The sequence below is a fragment of the Vombatus ursinus genome, unplaced genomic scaffold (assembly GCF_900497805.2).
Source record: "Vombatus ursinus unplaced genomic scaffold, bare-nosed wombat genome assembly UNPS02014167.1, whole genome shotgun sequence".
Classification (NCBI taxonomy): Eukaryota; Metazoa; Chordata; class Mammalia; order Diprotodontia; family Vombatidae; genus Vombatus; species Vombatus ursinus.
The window spans coordinates 2,715,800-2,737,770 of NW_020953945.1; the positions used below are offsets into that span (position 1 = coordinate 2,715,800).

Consider the following 21,971-nt stretch of genomic DNA (forward strand, 5'->3'; position numbering starts at 1 on the left):
GGCAAAGAACTAGAAATAGAGAGAATTCAAATGGAGAATGGCTAAACAAGTTGTGGTGTTATGATTGTGATAGAATACTACTGTGCTATAAGAAGTAATGAGCTGATTGACTTTAGAAAAACATGGCAAGATTTACATGAAATAACGAAAAGTGGAATAAGCAGAACCAAGAGAATAGTGTATACAGTAACAGAAATGTTGTCTTTGAAATATTGACTTCAAAGAACAACTTTGAATGACTAATTCATCTTGAGTATCAAATCAACTACAAAGGACCTGTTGAAGAATGATGCTATCCACCTCCAGCAAAAGAATTGATAGAGAGAAGTATATGTAATATGGTTTTACCTCTCTCTCTCTCTCTCCATATACATATATATATATATATGTATATATATATTTCTGTCTAGTGGTAGCCTTCTCTAGGGTGGGGTGGAGAGGGAGAGAGGAAAAAAATGAAAGTTCACAGCAAAAAAAATAAAACTCAGAAGGAAGAACAGAAAAACCGAGTAATTTTGAAAATGATGTGTAGCATTTATTCCATAATTTTTTAAAAGTATGCAATGGAAATTCATGGTTTTCTATTGAATCCTCTTTATGTAGTGTTATGTACATGGAAATGTTCTTCTGTTGTTCTTGTTTTAAATTTAAGTTCCAATGAATTTTAATTTTTTTAAAAGAAAGCAAACAGTATTGCTGGCCACACAGTTTAGGAGACAGCTGTTGGATTACCTACAATTCCCAGAAGGGATATATCAGATCCTATTGAAGGGGGAATTTATTGCTAGTTAGACTGTGGAAAATCAGGCACATTGATGCATTGTTGACTGGGAATTGATACAGCTATTTTTAGAAAGCAATGTGGAGATGCATCAGGACACAGTGGATAAAGATGATCTCAGGAAGACTCAGTCTCAAGTCCTATCTCTGACATACCAACAGTGTGACTCTGGAAAGTTATTAAACTTCTTAGGAGCTATAGGCAACTCTCTAAGACTGTAATTTACAGTGTAGGTATCCATCTGGATTGGTCAGTGGTTTCCTCACTGAAAGTTCCATAGACCAATGAAATCACAGGTCCAATTAAAAGGGGGAAATAAAACTACCAAAAAAGTTACCAGATTGTTCTTATACTTTGATGCAGTGATCCCACTGCTAGGTTTATACTGTGAAGGAAATCAGCAACAAAAAGGAAATATTGATCTGTACAAGAATATTCATAGCGGCTTTATGTGTAATGGCAAAAAGTTGGGAACAAGCTATATCCCCAACAACTGGGAGATGTCTGAGTCAATTTTGCTAAATGAATGAAATCAATCACTATTACTCCACAATGAACATTACATATGAATGTAAACATTCACATATACATATATATGTATGTGTGTCTGTATAGTGCTTTGCAAACCTTAAAGTACAATATAAATATTAGCTGTTGGTCTTACCAGACCAAACCTAAACTGTATGACCTTCCTTTAAGAAGAATATAGTACAAAAGGATGAAGTTAAATGAAGCACCATCCCCAGTCACAGTTCAGGGTTGTTTTGTTTTCAGGGAAGATGAATTGTGATTTGATTGTGTGTTTGCTTGCTTATCTACTTAGTTTTTTAAAATATCAGTTAAAAGAAGAGGGAGAACTTTCCATTCATGTCACAGCTCCCAAGTCCTCCCTGAGCCTTCTCTTTTCCAGGTTAAACAACAGATCGTCCAATGACCTTGCCTCCTCTAGACCTTCTCCAGCTTGTCAGGGCCCTTCAGACAGCTCATTCTTCACATAGCCCTTTGCCTCCCTCCAATGAAGTCATTATGTAATAGGGGATGTTATTCTCATCTGTGAACTGGTAGCTTTCTCCTCTACTAGACTGTGAGTTTCCTTAAAAGAGATGATTAATATATGGCACTTTGCAAACCTTACAATGCTATATAAATGTTGACTTAATGATCATGAAAACAAATATATTTATAATAATTATGGGCAGTAAACATAGAAACTTTGCTTTGAAGCTTCAGATTTGGGTTCAGATTCTGTCTCTGATCACCTGGCTGTGTGACTCTGGGCAACACTTGCCTTACTGGAGCTCTAGGAATGATGCCAAGAAAGTCATGACATGTACACAAGGGAAGGTTGGGCAGATTGGTCACATTCCATGGTGTTTGTGATGCCAAGAGAGCCATGGCATGAACAGAAGGGAATGTTGGGTGCATTGGCCACATTTCATGATGCTTGTGATAGTTGAGGGCTTCTCTCCACCATAACTCCACCATTCCCTTTCATCCATTATAGCTTAATGCTCCCCTGGCCCTCACCCTTGGCATCTCCCTAGATATAACCTTGAGCCTCATGGGCCTGGATGCTCAGACCAGAACCTAGGTTACCTTCCCTACATTTTTTTTAGAACAAAGACCTTTGCCTACAATACCTTCAAGTGGCCCATCTAGACTTGCTTGAAGACCCCCAGCTCACCACCTCTCTTGGTGCAGGCCATTACACTTAGAGATAGCACTAATTGTTAGGATGGTTGTCCTGACATCAGGTACTATTGCTCCTGGTTCTGCCCCCATGGTCAGGCAGAACAAGACTGATCATTGGTACTTGGCAAACCTTACAATGCCCTATGAATGGGAGCTATGGATACAGTGTGGCTAGGGAGCAAGAGAGACCTGGGTTCAAGTCCTCCCTCTGACACATACTGACTATGTAACCCTGGATAAGTTAGTTAACATTCTGGTGCCCTTATGCAGAGGTCTCCAAAGTGTTGGATATGGCCTAAACCCAAGGTTAGAGGCCTAATCCCTCTGATTATTCAACCAATCAGAGGGTGTGAAAGTTGGGCACACTCACCTCCTATTATAATCAAATGTGAGCTTGTTTCCAACACAACATCAGCTCCTTCACCCACTGAAGCTCAACATTTCCTCTCTCTGTTCCCTCTCAGCTAGAGTCTCCCCAACTGGATCCCTCAGGTCTTAACAACATAACTAGACTCAGGCATCTGCAGGAAATTTAGACAAAATTCTCTCCCTGCCCCAACTCTGAGATCTCTCAGTCTGCTCATCCAGATCACCTGGTATTTGCCCCGGTCTTCCTTAAGGGATGGGCTGTGCAACCTGGCACAAGAGACATTGGATAGGTCTGACATTGTCACTCTTCTCTACTTGGGGAGCTCCAATAGCTCCTTGTTATCTTCAAGAGCAAATATAAAGATCTCTGTTTAGCCTTTGATGCTCTTTGTAACCTGGACCTTTCCTACCTTTTGAATCTTCCTATACCTCACTACATAAATATCAGCAAAATGATGTACAAATCTTAAAATGCTATATAAATGCTAGTTATTACTATTAATAATATTATTTTCCACATACTACACTGTCCTATTTTATTTTCCTCATAAAAGACATTGCATGTCCCATCTCCATGCTTTTGCAAACACTATCCCCTATATGTATAACCCTCTGCTTCATCACCTCAACCTTTTAGTTTAACCATCTTCCTTCAAGATTCAGCTCAAATTCCACCTTCTATATGAAGCCTTTTCTAGTCCTTCCTGCAAACCCTTCCTTCAAAAGTCACTTTTCATTTATATTGTATTTATCTTGAATGTATCCTTTTTTCCTGATTATCTCCCCCATTAGAATGTAAACTACTTGAGGGCAGTGACTGTTTTTGCCTTTTTTGGTGTACTCAGTACTTAGCACACTGCCTGACACCTGGGAAGTATTTAACAAAAACTTGTTGACTGATTTACTAGCCCATCACCCAAAAACAGCTATAAAAAGATAAACATTTATAGGCCAGCAAAAATAAAGAGGACTGATAGATTGCGTAGAGCACACAATGAGCGGGTCAAAAATTTGAAGAAATACATTTGGAATAAGCAGACATCATCTCAGCAAGCAATAGGAAATAACATACTGGTAACAGATATGTGCCATTGGAATGGGGGAATGGAAACAGAAGTGCCTGTTCTCCATATGGAACCTATCAAAGAACTAACATCCAAGAGTAGAATTCAAAGGTCTGCCATGCCCAACATCTATGTGTGTCTTGGCAGTTAGACTTCTAAAAAGTGTATACATTTTGTAGTTATTTTGAACAAAATTTCTCATCCTATCACTTCTTTCAGAATTTTATTGGAAAAATAAAAAGGCAGATGATTTCTGTGGGTTAATTAAATGACTGATGCTTTGTTATAATAATTATTTCAATTAATTTTTAGTTGAATCTCTAGGGTTGTCTAAGTAGATCATAGACCATTATGTCATCAATAAAAAAGCAACAATTTTTTTAGCTTTTTGCCTATGCTTATTTCTTTAACTTCTTTCTCTTGCCTTTTTGTTACAGTTAACGTTTCTCTAATAATAGTGGTAATAACAGGCATTCTTCCTTTGATCTTGATCTTATTGGAAAAACTTCTAGTTTATCTCCATTACATTTAATGTTGGCTTTTGGCTTTAAATGGATACTATTTACTATATTGAGGAAAAATCCAAAAATGGATATTGTGTTTTGCCAAAAGGTTCTTCTGATCATATTGATGCAATCATGTGATTTTATTGATTTTGTTATTAATTTGCTCTTTTATGCTTATAGTTTTCCTGATATTGAAACAACCCAGCAATCCTGGTATAAATCCAACCTGGGCATAGTATATAATCTCTTTGATATGTTGCTGTAGCCCTTTTGATAATAATTTTTTAAATTTCATTCAGTATTTATTAGGGATATTAGTCTAAAAATTTTTTCTCCATTTTTTCTCTCCCTGATTTAAGTAGAAAGGCCATATTTGCATCATAGAAAAAAAATGGCAGGATCCTTTATATTCTTATTTTTGTTAACAATTTGCATAATATTGGAATGAATTGTTCTTTGAATGTTTGAAGACATCACTTGTAATTACATTTGGTCTTGGATTTTTTTTTACTTTCATTTGTGGCTTGTTCAATTTCTTCTTCTAAAGCTGAGTTATTTGAAATCTCCATTTTTTTTGTTCTGTTAATCTAGGTGTTTTTCATTTTTTGTACAGATGTATTTATTTCATCTAAGTCATCAGTTTTGTTTACCTGCAGTTGGGCAACATGGCACTTCCCACCTAGGACAAACCACTTCCCACCTCCTCCATAGGTTCCCAAACTATACAGGGCCACAACACTGCCAGGCCTGCCATAATTAACAAGGACACAGCAGGTCCAGCAGTTGGTGGCTAGGCTGACACAAATCATCAACCTCAAACTTTGAGTACCCTCTCTTGATCCTGTCCATAAGCTATCATTCTACATACCTCCTAAACTAAACTCCTTGAGAAGGTAATTTTTGATTGGTGCATCTACCACACTCTTCTGTCTTCTAAATTCTTGGCAATCTCACTTTGACTTCATTATTCAACCAAAATAAACTACTCAACAAACTCTAGTGACTCCCTGTTACCTTCAGAATCAAATATAAAGTCTTTTGCTTGGCATTTAAAGCCCTTCACAACTTGACTCCTCCCTAACTTTTCCAGTCTTCTTAAACTCTACTGCCTTCAGTGAATTTCATGATTCAGCCATACTGGCCCACTTGCTGTTCCTTGCACATGATACACCATTTCCACTCTGCCTTTGCACTGGCTCTTCTCCATGACGGAAATGCCTCCCTACCTCAAACTCTCAGAATCCTTGACTTCCTGTAAGATTTAGCTCAAGATCACTTCCTACAGGAGGCCTTCTCTGATTCCGCCTCACTCTCCTAGCCCCAGTTGCTGATGCCACTCCCTCTAAAGTTACTTTCCATGTATTCTGTATTTATCTTGTATGTTGTATGAAGTTGCTGATGACCCAAAGGACGGCAGAACACACAGTGGATGAGGAGGCTGCAGCTTATAATTCATGATTAATTATGTGTAATATGTCATCAATGATATGAATGATTGGAAAAGGAGGTGGGCAGGTCATGTACCCAGGGCATGTACTAGCCCATCACCCTAAAACAGCTATAAAAAGATAAATACTTATAGGCCAGCAAAAATAAAGAGGACTGATCGATTGCATAGAGCACACAATGAGCAGGTCAAAAATTTTAAGAAATACATTTGGAATAAGCAGACATCATCTCAGCAAGCAATAGGAAATAACATGCTGGTAACAGATATGTGCCATTGGAATGGGGGAATGGAAAGAGAAGTGCCTGTTCTCCATATGGAATCTATCAAAGGACTAACATCCAAGAGTAGAATTCAAAGGTCTGCCATGCCCAACATCTAGGGGCAAAGCATGACGCCCAAAAGCATCGTGCCCTGTGGAATGGTGAAGGGCCCAGGGGAGGGAAGGTCTCTAGCACCTTAGATCGTTAGGCCTTCTGTGGAAGATTTATAGGAGGATGTGGACAAGAACTGCATGACATACATAAGCAACAAATAAATATTTATTGCTCGATTGATAAGGAGACCTGAATGGACTGTGATCAGCCTCAGTGGTAAGAGTATGTGCCTGAAGAAGGTGCATTCAAATATCAAAGAGTATCATAGGATTTAATGGATGTCAGATTTATTTGAGATAACAATTTTCATAGTATCACAGATCCTATATTTACAATACTGGTGAGAGCTCCCCACCTTATTATGAGGGCTGATTTTTTTCATAAAATCTCATAACTCAATGCTTCTTATTGGTTCTGAGACATTATTCTTCCTGGGTCTCAGAGAACAGAGCTAAGCTCCATAGGTGGGGGTGGCCAAGAGGCAGATTATACTTGATGTGAGGCAAAAATCTTCCTCCTGTTAGAGTTGCCTGAAAGGCTGCTTTGGCCAGTAGTGAGTTTCCTATCACTGGATGTCATGAAGTAGAAGCTGGATGAGTCAGGGAGGGGGTAGAGGGGATTCTTGATCAGGTTTGAGCCAGACCAAATGTCTCTGAGAGCCCTTCTAGCCCTAAGATCCTGTGAAAGCCTTTTTAGACACACTCTCTGTTTCTGTGTTCTATGTCTCTTTCTGCATCTCTCTCCCTTCTTCTCCCTTTTCTTTTCCTTCTTTTTTCCTTCCTCTCCCATCAGCTTTCAATTATACCTGTTTACTGCCCTTCCACAGACCAGTGAGGGGCTAACAGGGAAGAGGAAGGTTGGCAGTTCAGGCTTGGTTGACCCTGCTCTGAAACCCGAGGCAGGATTCAGGCAAAATAAGCATGATAGAAGATGCCCACAGCCATGACCAGGATGGCATTGATGTTCACCACGTTCCTCCAAAAGGGTTTTTCAGATGTGTCTGTGAGCTGCTTCTGCAATGCAGCCTTCTCTTCCTCAGTCAGCTTGGGGCCTTTCTTTGTCTCCAGCCCACAGAATGCATTCCAGGCCCTCTTGAAGCACCCTTGTGGTTCCTCTGAGCCATCTGGAGGAAAGGGAAAAAAGGCAAGCAGTGAGGAAATGTGCTCACAATGGGCATTTCTATAGCACATTTCAATTTGGCAAACGGCTTTACCAGGATGTCATTTGAGTCTCACAAAAGTGCTGGGAGGTGGGCAATACGGCTATTATTATGCCCATTTTGCTGATGAGGAATCTGAGACTCAGAGAGATAAAGTGAGTTCTCCGTGGTCACACAGTTAATGGGTCTGAAAGGCAGGATTTGAACTCAACTCTCCCTGACTCCAAGAACAACATGCTAGCCAGTGTACCTTGCTGTAGTGAGCTCTAAAGGTGACTGGGAGGAAGCCGCTTTTCTGGCAAGTGATCTGGCAACAAAAACAATAGCTGTTCCCTGACATTACCAAAGGCAGCAAGTGGAGGAAATGAGCTTGAAGGGAAAGAGTCCTCCAGGGTAACTCTGGACCTCAGCAATCTCAGGATCCTGGTCAAAGTTTGGGCCACCAGAGAAGAGGTTTCTACCTTAGTGCCAGAAGGGAAAAGGGGCTTCCATTTTCAAGGTGGCCTTAAACAGATGCACAAGGAGGCCCTGAGTCTGTTTAAGGACAGATTGGTCTCAGTAGCTGGGAGGCTGTCTCAGCCAGTTTGTCAAAAAGAAAACTCCTTGCTGGAAGGCAGGACTTCTGAGAACCCAGGAGAGCTGGGCACACAGAGAGACAAGTGGACAATTAAATGTCACCTTCTTCCCCCTGGTCTCCAGCTTCCTCTTGTCCATACTGCTCAGGGTTCAGGTCGATACGTTCTTCCTGGCTATTGCGGAGAGCCCAGCAAAGGCGGTACAGCTGTCCAGAAAGCACAGGCAGGATTTAGCCATGTGACCATGGCAAAGAGCACCTCTCCCCACCAGAGATGTTAGAATGAACCTCAGATCAAGTGCTGCCTGCCTCTGAGAAGCCTGACTTGATTCTTTCCCAGATCTATGTTCTAAGGGCCCTCCAGATCTATCACATTATGTTCTGATGGCCCTTCTTGCTCTGACATTCTATGTTCTAAGAACCCTGCCAAGACCTCACATTCTGTGTTCTAAGGTCCCTCCCAACTTTATCGCTCTATGTTCAAAATTCTCTTCTAGGTCTGACATTCTATTTTCTAAGAGTCCTCCAAGAGCTCACATTCTGTGTTCTAAGGGCTCTTGCAAATTTGACATTCCCTGTTCTAAGGTCTCTCCCAGCTGTGACATTCCCTGTTCTAGAGTCCCTCTAAGCTCTGGTGTTCCTGATTCTAGGGTTCCTCTCAGCTCTGACATTCTACATGCTATGACCCCTCCCAATTTTGACATCTTTTGTTCCATGAAGTTTTTTGTGACTTTGAGACTCATCTTACCTTTTTATGACTTCTTTCTCTGGTTCCTGGTTTTGCCCTCTGGGGCCAAATAAAACAAGTCTTATCCATCTTCCATATGGTAGTCCTTAAATTCTTGAGGACATCTGCCTCATCTCTGCTCTACATCACCCCCAAGTAGTCTCTTTTTCTGGCTCTATATTCTCAGTTCTTTCAACCTACCCACATTTGGAACATGAATTTCAAGCCCTCTGGCACTCTGGTCACTTTCCCCTAGATGGTCTGTACTTTATCCACAACTTTTCTAAAATGGGTCTCCCATCACTGAACACAGTACTTTGGGTGAAGTCCCAGATATTATCCTTTTCTCAATGAAGACAAAATATCAGCTTTCTTGGCAGCTGGATCAAGCTGCTGCCCTATAGAGGGCTTTCAGCCCACTAAAGCCCCCCCAGATGTTCCAAAGTAACTCCTGTTAGGTCATTAATCCCTCATGTTGTGAAGTTGATCTCTTAAACCTAAGTGTGAAACTTCATACTTATTTCTACTACATTTCATCTTATTATAATCCAGCTCTGACACGGCATATTTTGAAATGCCCTCTCTCTCTCTCTGAGGGTCTGGGATTATATGACTCAAAGTCTTCCTGACCTAGGATTTGTAGTGAGGTAAAAGCTAGGGAAAAGGCGTGATTTCATGATGAGTAAAGGCAAACTCATACTTACATGTATGTCAGGAATAGGTTTTGTCATCAGAGAGATACCAAGCACAACCAATACTGTCAATGTGAAGAGGACTATGGCAAAATAGGAGAAATGCCATCCACAGATGATGCTTGGACATTGGCTGGGGACCATGCAAGTGCCTGTCCCATAGGCAAACTCAGCAATCATACGAGTTAGACCAATCACAAGGCCAAACATCAGTCCCCAGAAAGCTCCCTGCCAAAGAAAGTCAAGGAGAGTGGTTTCAGGGTGCTTTCAGCACAAGGGACCACAAACCACATGAATTTCATCTTGTGGGATGGAAGAATTATTGAAAACCAGAATGATAACAACAACAAAAAAAAACAACACAAAGCTTTCATATATGATTCTAAGAATATCAGAATTGGAAGGGAAATTGAGTCCAACCTTGTTTATTTTTCATATGAGAAAACCAAGTCCCAGATAACTGAAGTAATTTTCTCCCAAGAAGTTTGACTCTTATTCAGGGCTCTTTCTACCATATGTTTATAATGGACAATTATTAATATTATGTCTTATTGCTGTGAAAAAAATTGGAATTCAGGGACATCCATGAATATGGGAGAACATGACATTTTGGGTTCCTCAGGCAGTCAGAGTCCTTACCACCTCTATACACTGAATTTTCCCCATTCTGACTCACCTGCTCATTAGTTCTCTTGCAGAAGATGGCAAGCAGGAACACAGCTGCAATGGGGGGCCCAAGGTAGCTTGATATTGACTCCACATACTGGACAAGTTCACCATTTTGTCCTTCCTGGACTAATGGGATCCAAGCAATGCTGAGGGCAATCAGGACGATGATGAACAACCTATAAGCATATTTCTATCAATAGGATATTGAGCTATAACTAGGGTCAACAAGTTGGGGATTTTCCCATGATGGGGGGGTCTATTCTCCAGAAAAATTCTTCTCCCTCCCCATGAGACCACAAGCCCTGTATTCCAAAGTACTCCAATAGCCCCTGACACCATAGGGATTGGAAAGGGGAAAGTAGACTTTGAGAGAATGTAAGGGAGCATAATTACTGGTGGTGGAAATTAAAAGAAGAAGGGGAAAGGATGAACGGATAAAGGGATGAAGATGGGTTTCCCCTTCTCCCCCAGTCAGGCTATCTTTCCTGGGGCCTGCCTGACTTCCTCCCAAATACCTATGAGGGTTCATATTGGATTCTCTGGATAATGATTAATAAAGACACCCTTGTTCTCTTGTCAATCAGGTCCTGAACCTCACAGTCATTCTTAACTTCTCCCTCTTCCTTTTTTTCCCACATTTAATCCATCACCAGTCCTATCAATTCTCTTCCCCTACAGTTCTTATATCTGGCTCATTATTGGCTGAGATGGTGTAGAGCTGGGACCTCGGAAATCATCTGGACTAAGCCTTCATTTTGGGGGATGGAAAACAAGACCAAGAGATTTGGTCACAATCACACAGCAAGTGGTAGAACCAGGATTTAAACTCAGGCTCTCTGACTCCAGAATTTGTGTTCCTACCCCTGCATCACACTGCCTCCCAGCATCTTTTCTTCCCATACACCTTAACAGGCAGCCAGCAGTTTGGCTTAGTAGCAGGAGTTCTGGACTCTGAGTTCAAAGACCTAAGTTTGATTCCTTGTTGTGATATTTCCTGGCTGGGTAACCCTAAACAATTGGCTTGCCTTCTCTGCATCTTGATTTCTACATCCATAAAGTGGAGATAGAAATGCTTACCCTACCTTACTCATGGGTTGGTTGTGAGAAAAGAAAAATGTAAACCTGGGCAGAAAGGTATATTACACTTGCTGTTGTACCCTGGAACACATTCTTCAAGCTTTTCTTCCCTTTTTGTTGTTATTGTTGCATGTCCAAGTCATTGATCTCTCCATCCTCTTCTTTTTTGAAAGACATATAGTACAATTCATAAAGTACCAGACCTGAGGTCAGTAAGACCTAAGTTCAAATTCATCTCAGACACTTACTGGATATGTGATCCTGGGCAAATCACTTCACCCTGTTTGCCACAGTTTCCTCATCTGTAAAATGTAGAGGTGAAAATGGCAAACCACTCCAGTATTTATGCCAAAAAGACCCTAAATGAGGTCATGAGGAGTCAGACATGAACAACTGAACAACAAGTGCTATTATTAGATCAAAGAGTATGCATAGTTTTATAGCCTTTTGGCCATAGCTCCAAAGTTTTCTCCAGAATGATTGAACTCCAGCAACCATGCATTTGTGTTCCTATTTTTTCATATCCTCTTCAGAATTTATCATTTTTCTTTTATGTCATGTTAGCCAATCTGATAGATGTGAGGTGGTGCTTCAGAGTTGTTTTAATTTGCATTTCTCTAATCAATAGTGATTTAGAGCATTTTTCTGTAACTATTAGTAGCTTTGATTTCTTCTTCTGAAAAATGCCTGTTCATCTCTTTTGACCATTTATCAATTGGGGAATGCCTTTTAATTTTATAAATTTGGCTCATAAACAAGTCATAAATTTGTGAACCTTATATATTTGATAAATGAGGCCTTTATCAGAGAAACTTGCTGTAAATCCCCCCCAACTTCTCTGCTTTCCTTCTAATTTTGGCTGTATCAGCTTTGTTTGTGCAAGCCAAAATTATACATTTTGCATCCCTTAATCTTCTCTGTCTCTTGTTTGGTCACAATCTCTTAGTCATAGATCTGATAGGCAAAATATTCCACACTCTCCAAATTTACTTATGATATCATCCTTTAGGTCTAAATCATGTACCCATTTTGAGATTATCTTGGTATACAGTGTAAGTTGACTTCTGTCAAAATACTTTCCAGTTTTCCCAACGATTTTTATTGAATAGTGAGTTCTTGCCCCCAAAGTCTTGATCTTTGGATTCCCTAAACACTAAGTTCCTATGATCATTTACTACTAGGTATTGTATATCTAATATATTCCACTGATGATTAGTGCTTTGTAATATAGTTTGAAATCTAGTACTGCCAGGCTACCTTCTTTCACATTTTTTCATTGATTCCTTTGATATTCTTGACTTTTTGTTCTTCTAGGTGAATTTTGTTACAATTTTTCTAGCTCTACAAAATGATTCATTGCTAGCTTGATTGGTATGGCATCCATAAGTAAATTAATTTAGGTAGAATTGTCATTTTTATTATATGGACTCAGTTTACTCATTAGGAATTAGTATTTCTCTAATTATTGAGATCTGTCTTTAATTGTGTAAAAATTGTTTTGTAATTGTGTTCATATAGTCCCTGGGTTTTCCTTGATAGATAGACTTGATATATAGATAGACTCCCAAGTATTTTATATTATCTATAGTTCTTTTACATAGAATTTACCTTTCTATCTTTTCCTGCTATATTTTGTCAGTAATATATATAATCTTTCAATTGTTCTAAAGCTGATAATAATTTCAACTAGTTTTTTAGTTGGTTCTCTAGGGTTTTCTAAGTATACTATCATATCATGTACAATGAGTGATAGTTTTGTTTCCTTAGTGCCTATTTTTATTCCTTCAATTTATTTTTCTTGTCTTGTTGCTATAGCTAGCATTTCTAATACAATATTAAATAATAGTGGTGATAATGGCCATCTTTATTTCACTCTTGATCTTATTGGGAAGGCTTTTATTTTATCCCCAAGAGAATGAATTTTTGTGGGCAAAAACATTTTAGTAGCTCCTAAGGGAACATTTTTAAAACATTTTTAAAAATCAAAATACATAAAGCCCAGAAAAAATAGGTTTGGAATCAGGAAACTTGAGTTCAAATTCAATCACTACTATTTAACTGTGTAACCTTGGGCAAGTTGTCCCATCACTTTTGGCATAAGTTTTGCAATCTATAAAATGAGGTTGGATTTGAAAATCTCAAAGTTCCTCTACCCCAGCTCTGAAATGCTTTGGTCTATGATATAAATCATCCCTATTTCTGTTAATGTGCCCTGATCCATGGAGTCATCAAGGTGTGCAATCTCAATGTCATCCTTGATTCTTCCCTCCCCATTGATTCCTATATGTAATCAGTTACATTTATTTGCCTGTTAATACAGCCACCACCCTAGTTTGACCCCCATTCCCTCTCACCTAGACTATAGCAATATGGTCTCTCTGTCTCAAAGTCTCTCCCCACTCCATGCTGTCCTGTAAACTTCAATCAAACTGACATTCCTGCAGCATAGATCTGGCCATTACACCCCCTGCTACTAAAAAATAGTCTTCAATAGCTGTCTAATGCTACTGGGATCCAATATAAATTTTTCACCTTGACATTTTTAAAGCCCTCTACAATCTGCCTTCCACCTACTTTTCAATTTTATATCATACAATTTCCCCTAGCACACCATCTGTTCTAATCAAATTGGCTGGCTAGCTCCTCTGCACACATCATATTTTCTCTCCAGTCTCTATGTATTTGTATTAGTGTTATCTCACGTCAGTAATACACTCTTCACCTCCACTTTGTAGAATCTCTAGCTTCCCTCAAAGCCCAGCTTAGATGCCACTTCCTCCAAGAAGAGTTACTTGATTTCCACCCCCTCCTCCCAGGCATTAGAATACTCTTCCCTTTAAATTTTTTTTTAATAGTTTTAATTTATTTATCTGGGTACATAGTGTATCCCTCCAGCAGAATGGAAGATCCTTGAGGGCAACAGCTTTTTTTTTCCATTTTTATTTTCTATTTGCTAGAACCTAGAAGAGTAGTTTATACATATTAGGTGTTTCCTATATATGCACTGAATTTTGGCTTGAATCTATTACTATTCAAGTTTATAGGATTAAGAAATCTCATGCTAAGCTTTCTATAGTTCAGCTGTGCATCAGAAACATTGCTTCCTAGGTCTTGCTATCCTACTTCTTCTACACAGAAGGCCACCCATCCTGTTTACTTCTGTATCATTTATAAGATGCATAGGTTTGGGGGCAGCTAGGTGGTGCAGTGGTTAGAGCACTGGCCCTGAAGTCAGGAGGACCTGAGTTCAAATCCAACCTCAGACACATATCACTCACTAACTGTGTGACTCTGGGCAAGTCACTTTAGCCCAATTGCCTCACTAAAAAAAAATGCATAGGTTTTAGGGAAGAGAATTCCAACACACCCTGGCCAAGTTGTCCACAAGGTTATGTCAGCTAGGTGAAGCAGTGGACAGGGTGCTAGACTTAGATTCAGGAAGGCCTAAGTTCTAATCCTTCTTCAGACATTGACTAGCCATGTAAACTTTGGTAAACCACATATCCTCTCAAAGCCTCAATTTCTTCATCAGTCAAGTGAGAATATTAATAGCATCTACTTTATAGAGTTGTTATGAAGATCAAATGAGATAATACATGTAGGTCCATTTACAAATCTCAAAATGCTGCTATCGTAAAATATTTATTATGTATTATAACAATGTATTATAAAATGCTAGCTATTATTATTAGCTCTTTTACCTTCCCGCTAGTAGAAGCTCTCTCTCCGATGCTCGCTTTCGAATTTTGGTATAGATGTCAATGGTGAACAGCGTGCTGGAACTATTGAAGATAGAGGTGAGGGAGCTCATGAGTGATGCCAACATGGCTGACAACATCAGTCCCCGAAGTCCTTGAACAGTAACCAAAAAAAAGAAGAAATTATCTTCTTTTGCACTTATGAGCCAACATCCATGGCCTTATGCTGTCCTTCTACAGTTCCTGAACCTTTGAGTATAATCCAAGCACAAAATGTCAGAGCTGGTAGGGTCTTAGAACAGAGAATGACAGAGCTAAGATAGATCTTAGAAAGAGACTGGCCGACCTTAAAGGGACCTTAGAATATAAAACGTCAGAGGGCAGCTAGGTGACACAGTGAATAGAGCTCTGGCCTTGGAGTCAGGAGGACCTGAGTTCAAATCTAGCCTCAGCCACTTTCTAGCTATGTGACCCTGGGTAAATCACTTAATTCCCATTGCCTCAGTAAAAATATATATATATAAAACATCAGTATTGGAAGGGACCATATCACATAGAAGGTCAGAGCTGGTCAAACAGGGGCTGACCCATACTCAATTTTCATTTGCCACCTTAAGTGTTTATATGGGAACCAGAGACCCTCTTATCCATATTTGAGGAAAACTTGACATGAGCTGTACTTGTAATTTATTTATCCTGGAATAATTTTAGTTGGGTCAATGACCCAAAATGACTCATCAGAGATTGAATTTGAGCCCAAGTCCTCTTACTCCAGAGACAGGGCACCTTCTAGAGTAGAGTAGAGATATGGGTTTGAATTTGCCCTTCTGCCTTACTAGCTATGTGACACTAGGAAAGTTCCTTCACATCTCTGAGCCTTGGTTTCTTCCTCTGTGAAATGGGGTTAATCATGATGAATCATACTTAGTCTACCTGCTTCACAAGGATAGTTGAGAAGAAAGTGCTTTATAAACTTCCAAGTCCTGGAGAAATGGGAGACAAGATTATCACGAAGTTATCACCACTCTCTGAGCTTCATTTCTTATCTCTTCAATGAGGGCTTGGACTAAATGATCTCTAAGGTTCTTTCTGGACTCCAGAGGTCTATACAATCTAATCTCCATTAGCTTTGTTATTTGCCAGGTAATCATGGTCAGCTCTTGGGAGTCCCCATTGACATGAAGTCAGGGAAATGGTCTGGTTGACCTCTAGTCCTCTGGTTTTTGTGATTAGAAGATTTTATGGGGGTGCTGATCTTTTTCTACTTTTTTCAGATAAGTAAAGTATATCAGGAATTCTAGATTAGCCTGATGGATCAACGGATCATAGGTTGAGACCTGGAAGAACCTTGGAAGCCATCTTGTTCAACTTCATTTTACAGGAAAGGAAACTGAGGCAGACAGAGGTTAAGTTACTTGGCAAGTGTCTCAGAACTAATCAGTGTTGGCAAGTTTTGAAAAGACTCCTTGAAAGTAAGATTGAAAGAAAGTAATTTACAAAGAGATAAACTGAAGTGAGTCCAGAAGTGGCCATGAAGAATAGTGAGGAGCAGGAGAGAGGACATGATAACTGTGCTCATATATTAGAAGGCATATCCTAAGAGAGTGGGATTAATCTTGTTTACCTTGGCCCCAGAGGGCAGAACCAGGAGCCATGAGTGGAAGTTACAAGAAGGCAGAATTAGGTCCAGTGTTAAGAAAAACATCGTAACAATTGGTATTATTCTAAAGTAGGACGGGCTGCCTTTGGAGGTCTTCAAGCAGAGACTGAGTGACTCCTTGTTGGGTATAATGTAGAGGGGATTCTTAGTCAAGGCCAGATGGAAATAGATGATCCCTGAGGTCCTTCCCAACCATGCAACTCAGTGAGAAAGGGCTCCATTACTTGCTGGAGACCACTAAAGTCACTGTTTATGACACCCTTTGATGAATGACATGAAGACCCCATAGGGACACTAACCATTGGGCATGAGCTCTACCACCAGCTTCGGGTAGGCCATGTTGGTGCAGCCCACACTGGTGCCACAATGTTTCTTACATTCTGAAGGTACGACACAGGCTATTTCATCTGTGGAGAGAGCCAGAGAGAATTTCAGTCAGCCAGGGTCCAAGCAGCAAAGAGAGCCAAGCCCACTGGTGTAGTAGCTGGAACAGGAGCTTCTGAGTGTCTACCTTGGCAGTGGCTGATGGGCTTCACCTGGGTCCAGGACATTCTGCCTGGCAGTTCCCACGTAGAAGTAACCCCCCTTGAGATATGTGCCCAATTTGAGAGTTGGGGCTAACAACTTAGTAGGGCACAAAAACCTGTTTCTCTGCTTCCCACTTTTTCATTGAACTTGCCCAGGATGTCTCGACTCTTGAAAACATATTTTTAAAATACATTTTCTTGCTGTCCTTGTTATACCCCTTGAAGACAGTGACTTGTGTTTGTCTTTGTATTTCCAGAACCATCACAGTGCCTGGCACATAGTAGGCACTAAATAAATGCTCATCATTTGGTTGATTACATCATAATCATTTCTGAGGATTAAAAAAAAAACCTTCTCTCCCTGCCCTGAGATTGAATAAAGAACAATAAATTCAGTAACATTCAATAAAGTGACTTCATCTGATAATGTATACAATTTTCTTTATCTAGACCAGGCTTTTTTCATCTTTCAGAAAGTGCCCTGGGCCCCTTAGGCAGTCTGATGGGCCCTTTAGACGCGCCCCCCCCAACTCAACACAATGTTTTTAAGTACATAAAATAAAACAAAATACATAGGATTCAGTCACAGCTAAGTGGCACAGTGGATAGAGTACCAGCCCTGGAGACAGGAGAACCTGAATTCAAAGCCTGCCTTAGACACTTACTAGCTATGTGACCCTGGGCAAGTCACTTAACCCCTACTGCCAACAACAACAGTAAAAAAAAACATTGGATTCAAAAGGAAATCAATCATGCTGAAGCAAGGCAACCAAAAGAGGGTGTTTTTGAAGTTCACAGACCCCCCAGGTTAAGAACTCCTGATTTAGAGAATATTTTTCTGTATTTAATCAGTCAATCAACATTTATTAAGTGCCTACTATATGCCAGGCACAGTGCTAAATGCTGAGTATACAAAAAGAGGCAAAAGACACTCTTTATCCTCAAGGAGCTTACAAGGAGTGAATAACATGCAAACAAATACATTCAAAGAAATCCATATACAAGACAAATGGGAAATAATTAGCAGAGGGAAGACATTATAATTAAGAGGGGGAAGGCTTCCTCTAGAAGGTGGGATGTTAGTTGGGACTTAAAGGAAGCCAAAGAGGTCAGTAATCAGAGCAGAGGGTGGAGAGCTTTCCTGGCCTGGGGCATGAAAGAATGTCTGGAGCCAAGAGAGGGAGGGTCTTATTTGTGTGACAAACAAGAGGCCAGTGTCACTGCATCAAAGAGCATAGGGTGGGGAACCAGGTGTGAGAAGTCCGGAAAGGGAGAAGGAGGGAGGTTATGAAGGGCTTTGAATGCCAAACAAGAGTTTGTATTTTCTCCTGGAGGCAAGATGAAGCCAATGGAGTTTATTGAGTAGAGAGTGACAAGATGGGACATAAGCTTTAGGAAAATTACTTTAGATGCTGAATGAAGGATGGACTGAAGTGAGGAGAGACTTGAGGCAGCAAACTCCCCCAGCAGCTATGGCAATAGTCCAGGTGTGAAGTGATGAGGGTCTGTACCAGGGTAGGGGCAGTGTCAGAGGAGAGAAGGGGGCATATCTGAGAGATGTTGCAAAGGTATAATCAACAGACCTTGGCAAAAGCCTGAATATGGCAAGGTGGGAAATAGTAAAGAATCAAGGATGCCATCTAGGTTGGGAGCCTGGGGGACTGGGAGGAAGGTGTTGCCCTCAACAGTAATAAAGAATGTGTGGGGTGGGGGGAAACAATGAGTTCTGTTTTGGATATATTGAGTGTAAGATGTCTACTGGACGTCCAGTCTGAGATGTTTGAAAGACAGTTGGAGATCCATTTTAGACTTGTATTAGCCTCGAGGTAGATATTCCTTATTATCTGTTTTCTTATGCCATGATTTATTTTTCAGCTTTGTTACTCAGTATTCAACTTCCTTTTAGGGGTTTTTGAATGATCTCTCAAAGTAGGGAGGCAGCATGATAAAACAGAATAAACATTGGTTCTGGAACCAGAGGACATGGGTTCAAATCCAACCTCAACTATTACCAGCATGACCATAGTGACTTCACTTAACTTCTGTCTGCCTCAATTACTTCAACTGTAAAATAGGGGTAATAATAGTACCTATCTCTTAGGGTTGTTGTAAGGCTCAAATGAGATAATATTTGTAAAGTGTTTAGCACAGTGCTTGGTATATAATAAATGCTTAATAAATGTTTGTTTCCTTCCTTCCTTCCTACTACCTGTCCTCTGAGTCCATTCTGCCTTTAGACCTATAATCCTAACTTTAATTCACATGGTAACCATTGTTTAAGGAAAACTAGTGTCAGTTCAAATCCAGTATCAAATACTTCCTAGCTATGTGACGCTTGGCAAGTCACTTAACATCTCATTGCCTGACTAAATAGATCCGTTAGATGCAGTGGATAAGGAAATGCAAACCATTCCAGTATCTTTGCCATGAAAACCCCAAATGGGGTCATGAAGGATTGGATACAACTGAAAAACAGCAATAAAAACCACCATTGTATATTGTTCTCTTGGTTCTGCTGATTTTGCTCTGCATCAGTTTACACAAATTCTCCTGGGTTTTGACTAAATGGCTCATATTTTTCATTGCTAACAGTACATTAATATTCCAGTATATTCATATGCCTCAGTTCTTTCAGCCATTCTCCAATCAATGGACACCCAATTTGTGCCAGTTCTTTGCTACCACAAAAGTGCTGCTCCAGGCATTTTAATATTTGTTGTTGTGAACCTTCATCTCTGTCATTGACCTTCTTGAGACTATGCTCAGATATGAGACTACTGAGTCAAAGGGCATGGAAAGTTTCATCATATTTCTTGCATAATTCCAAACTGCTCTCCAGAATGGTTGAACCAATTCACATCTCCACCAACAGTTTACACATACCTGTCTTCCCACAGCACCTCTACCATTGATTATTCCCATTTTCTGTAATCTTTGTCAATTTTCATGGTTTGACATAAAAATCTAGAGCTGTCGTAATTTACATTTGTCTTATCTAGAGCATATTTTCAAATGGCCATTCATAGTTTAAAATTCAGTTGGAAATAGAATTAAATCACAGGTGAAAATAAACAGTAGTGGGAAACTTCAATCTTCCCCTCTCAGAACTAGATAAGTCTAACCAAAAAATAAATAAGAAAGAAGTCAAGGAAGTGAATAAAAATTTTATATGAGTTAGATATGATAAATATCTGGAGAGAGTTGAATGGGAATAGAAAGGAATGTACCTTTTTCTCGGTGCTACATGGTATCTTTGCAAAGATTGACCATATATTTATTAGGGCATAACAATTTCATACTTGAAAGCAGAAAAACAAATATTAAATGCATCTTTTTCAGTTCACAATGCACTAAAAATATATATTTAACAAGGGACTACAGAAACAGAATTAAATCTAATTGGAGATTAAACAACCTAATATTAAAGAATGAGTGGGTTAAAAGAACAAATCATAGAAATAATCAATAATTTCATCAAAGAGAATGACAATAATAAGGTGATATATTAAAACCTGTGGGATACAGCATAAGCAGTAATCAGAGGAAAATTTTTACCAATAAAATAGAAAAAGAACAGACCAATGAATTGGATATGCAATTTTTAAAAACTAGAAAAAGAACAAACTAAAAATCTCCAACTAAACACTAATTGAGAGTCCTAAAAATTAAAGATGAGATTAATAAAATTGAGTTTAAAAACCACTTCATTAATACATAAAATTAGGGGCTGGTTTTATGAAAAAGACAATAAAATAGATAAAACTATTGGTTAATATGATTTTAAGAAGAGAGAGAAGAAAACCAAATCACTAATATTGAAAAAAGGATGAATATGCCACTAATAAAGATGAAATTAAAGCAATTAGAAGGAATTTTTTTTTTTGGTGAGGCAATTGGGGGTTAACTGACTTGCCCAGGGTCACACAGCTAGTAACTGTCAAGTGTCTGGTCTCAGACCGGATTTGAACTCAGGTCCTCCTGACTCCAGGGCCAGTGCTGTATCTATTGCACCACCTAGCTGTCCCTAGAAGGAATTGTTTTGCCCAATTATATGATAATAAATTTAACAAGTTAAGTGAAATGGAAGAATATTTACAAAAATGTAAGTTGCCTAGATTAGCAGAAGAGGAAATAGAATATCTAAATAGATCTATTTTAGAAAAAGAAATTGAATAGGCCATAAATGAGCTTCCTAAGAAAAAAGCACCAGGACCAGATAGATTTACAAGTGAATTCTATCAAACACTTAAAGACCAACTAATTCCAATATTAAATAAATTATTTGGAATAATAGGCAAAGAAAGGGTCCTACCAAACTTTTTTTATGAAACAAATATGATACTAATACTTGAACCAGGAAGAGTAAAAAAAGGGCCCCCTGCTGTGAGGCTGGCTGGCTGCTACTGCTGCTCTTGGACCCTGCACCCCTCCTACCCCAATGAGAAAGACCTTTCTTGCAGTGCTGGTAAGCTGCTTCCCTGCTCCTAGAACAGTTCTTAGGTGGTTTTCTAGTTTTTTGGAAGGGAATTTGAGAGGCCTTCAGAAGCGTCCTTCCTCACTCTACTATCTCAGCACCATAAATCCAACAGGACCAGATCTCAAACTATGTTATAATAAAGTCAGTAATTATCAAAATTATCTGGTACTGGCTAAGAAATAGAAAGGTAGATCAATGGAATAGAGTAGATATACAATCTACAGCAGCAAATGACTGTAGTAACCTTGTGTTTGACAAGTATAAAGACTGAAGTTTTGGGAATAAGAATTCATTATTTGGTAAAAATTGCTGGGAAAGCTGTAAAGCAGTCTGGCAGAAATTGGACATGGACCAATATCATATGCCATTTACCAAGATAAGTCCAAAATGGATACATGACCTAGATATAGAAGAAGATATTACATGAAAATGGGGTAATTACTTAACAGACTCATGGATAGGTGAACAATTTATG

The 21,971-nt window shown here is 39.4% G+C and overlaps 1 protein-coding gene across 1 annotated transcript in view; it reads right to left on the reverse strand.

The window, feature by feature from the left end:
- Window positions 1-7,141: 7,141 nt before the first annotated feature.
- LOC114041146 (sodium/glucose cotransporter 1-like) overlaps window positions 7,142-21,971 on the reverse strand; it is a 37,704-nt gene continuing 22,874 nt past the window's right edge. The window contains exons 7-12 of the mRNA XM_027859423.1: window positions 16,792-16,899; window positions 14,836-14,986; window positions 10,065-10,233; window positions 9,401-9,616; window positions 8,074-8,176; window positions 7,142-7,359 (exon numbers count right to left, since the gene is read on the reverse strand). Of these exons, the coding sequence (XP_027715224.1) occupies window positions 7,142-7,359; window positions 8,074-8,176; window positions 9,401-9,616; window positions 10,065-10,233; window positions 14,836-14,986; window positions 16,792-16,899 (965 nt within the window). The remainder of the gene's footprint in view (window positions 7,360-8,073; window positions 8,177-9,400; window positions 9,617-10,064; window positions 10,234-14,835; window positions 14,987-16,791; window positions 16,900-21,971) is intronic.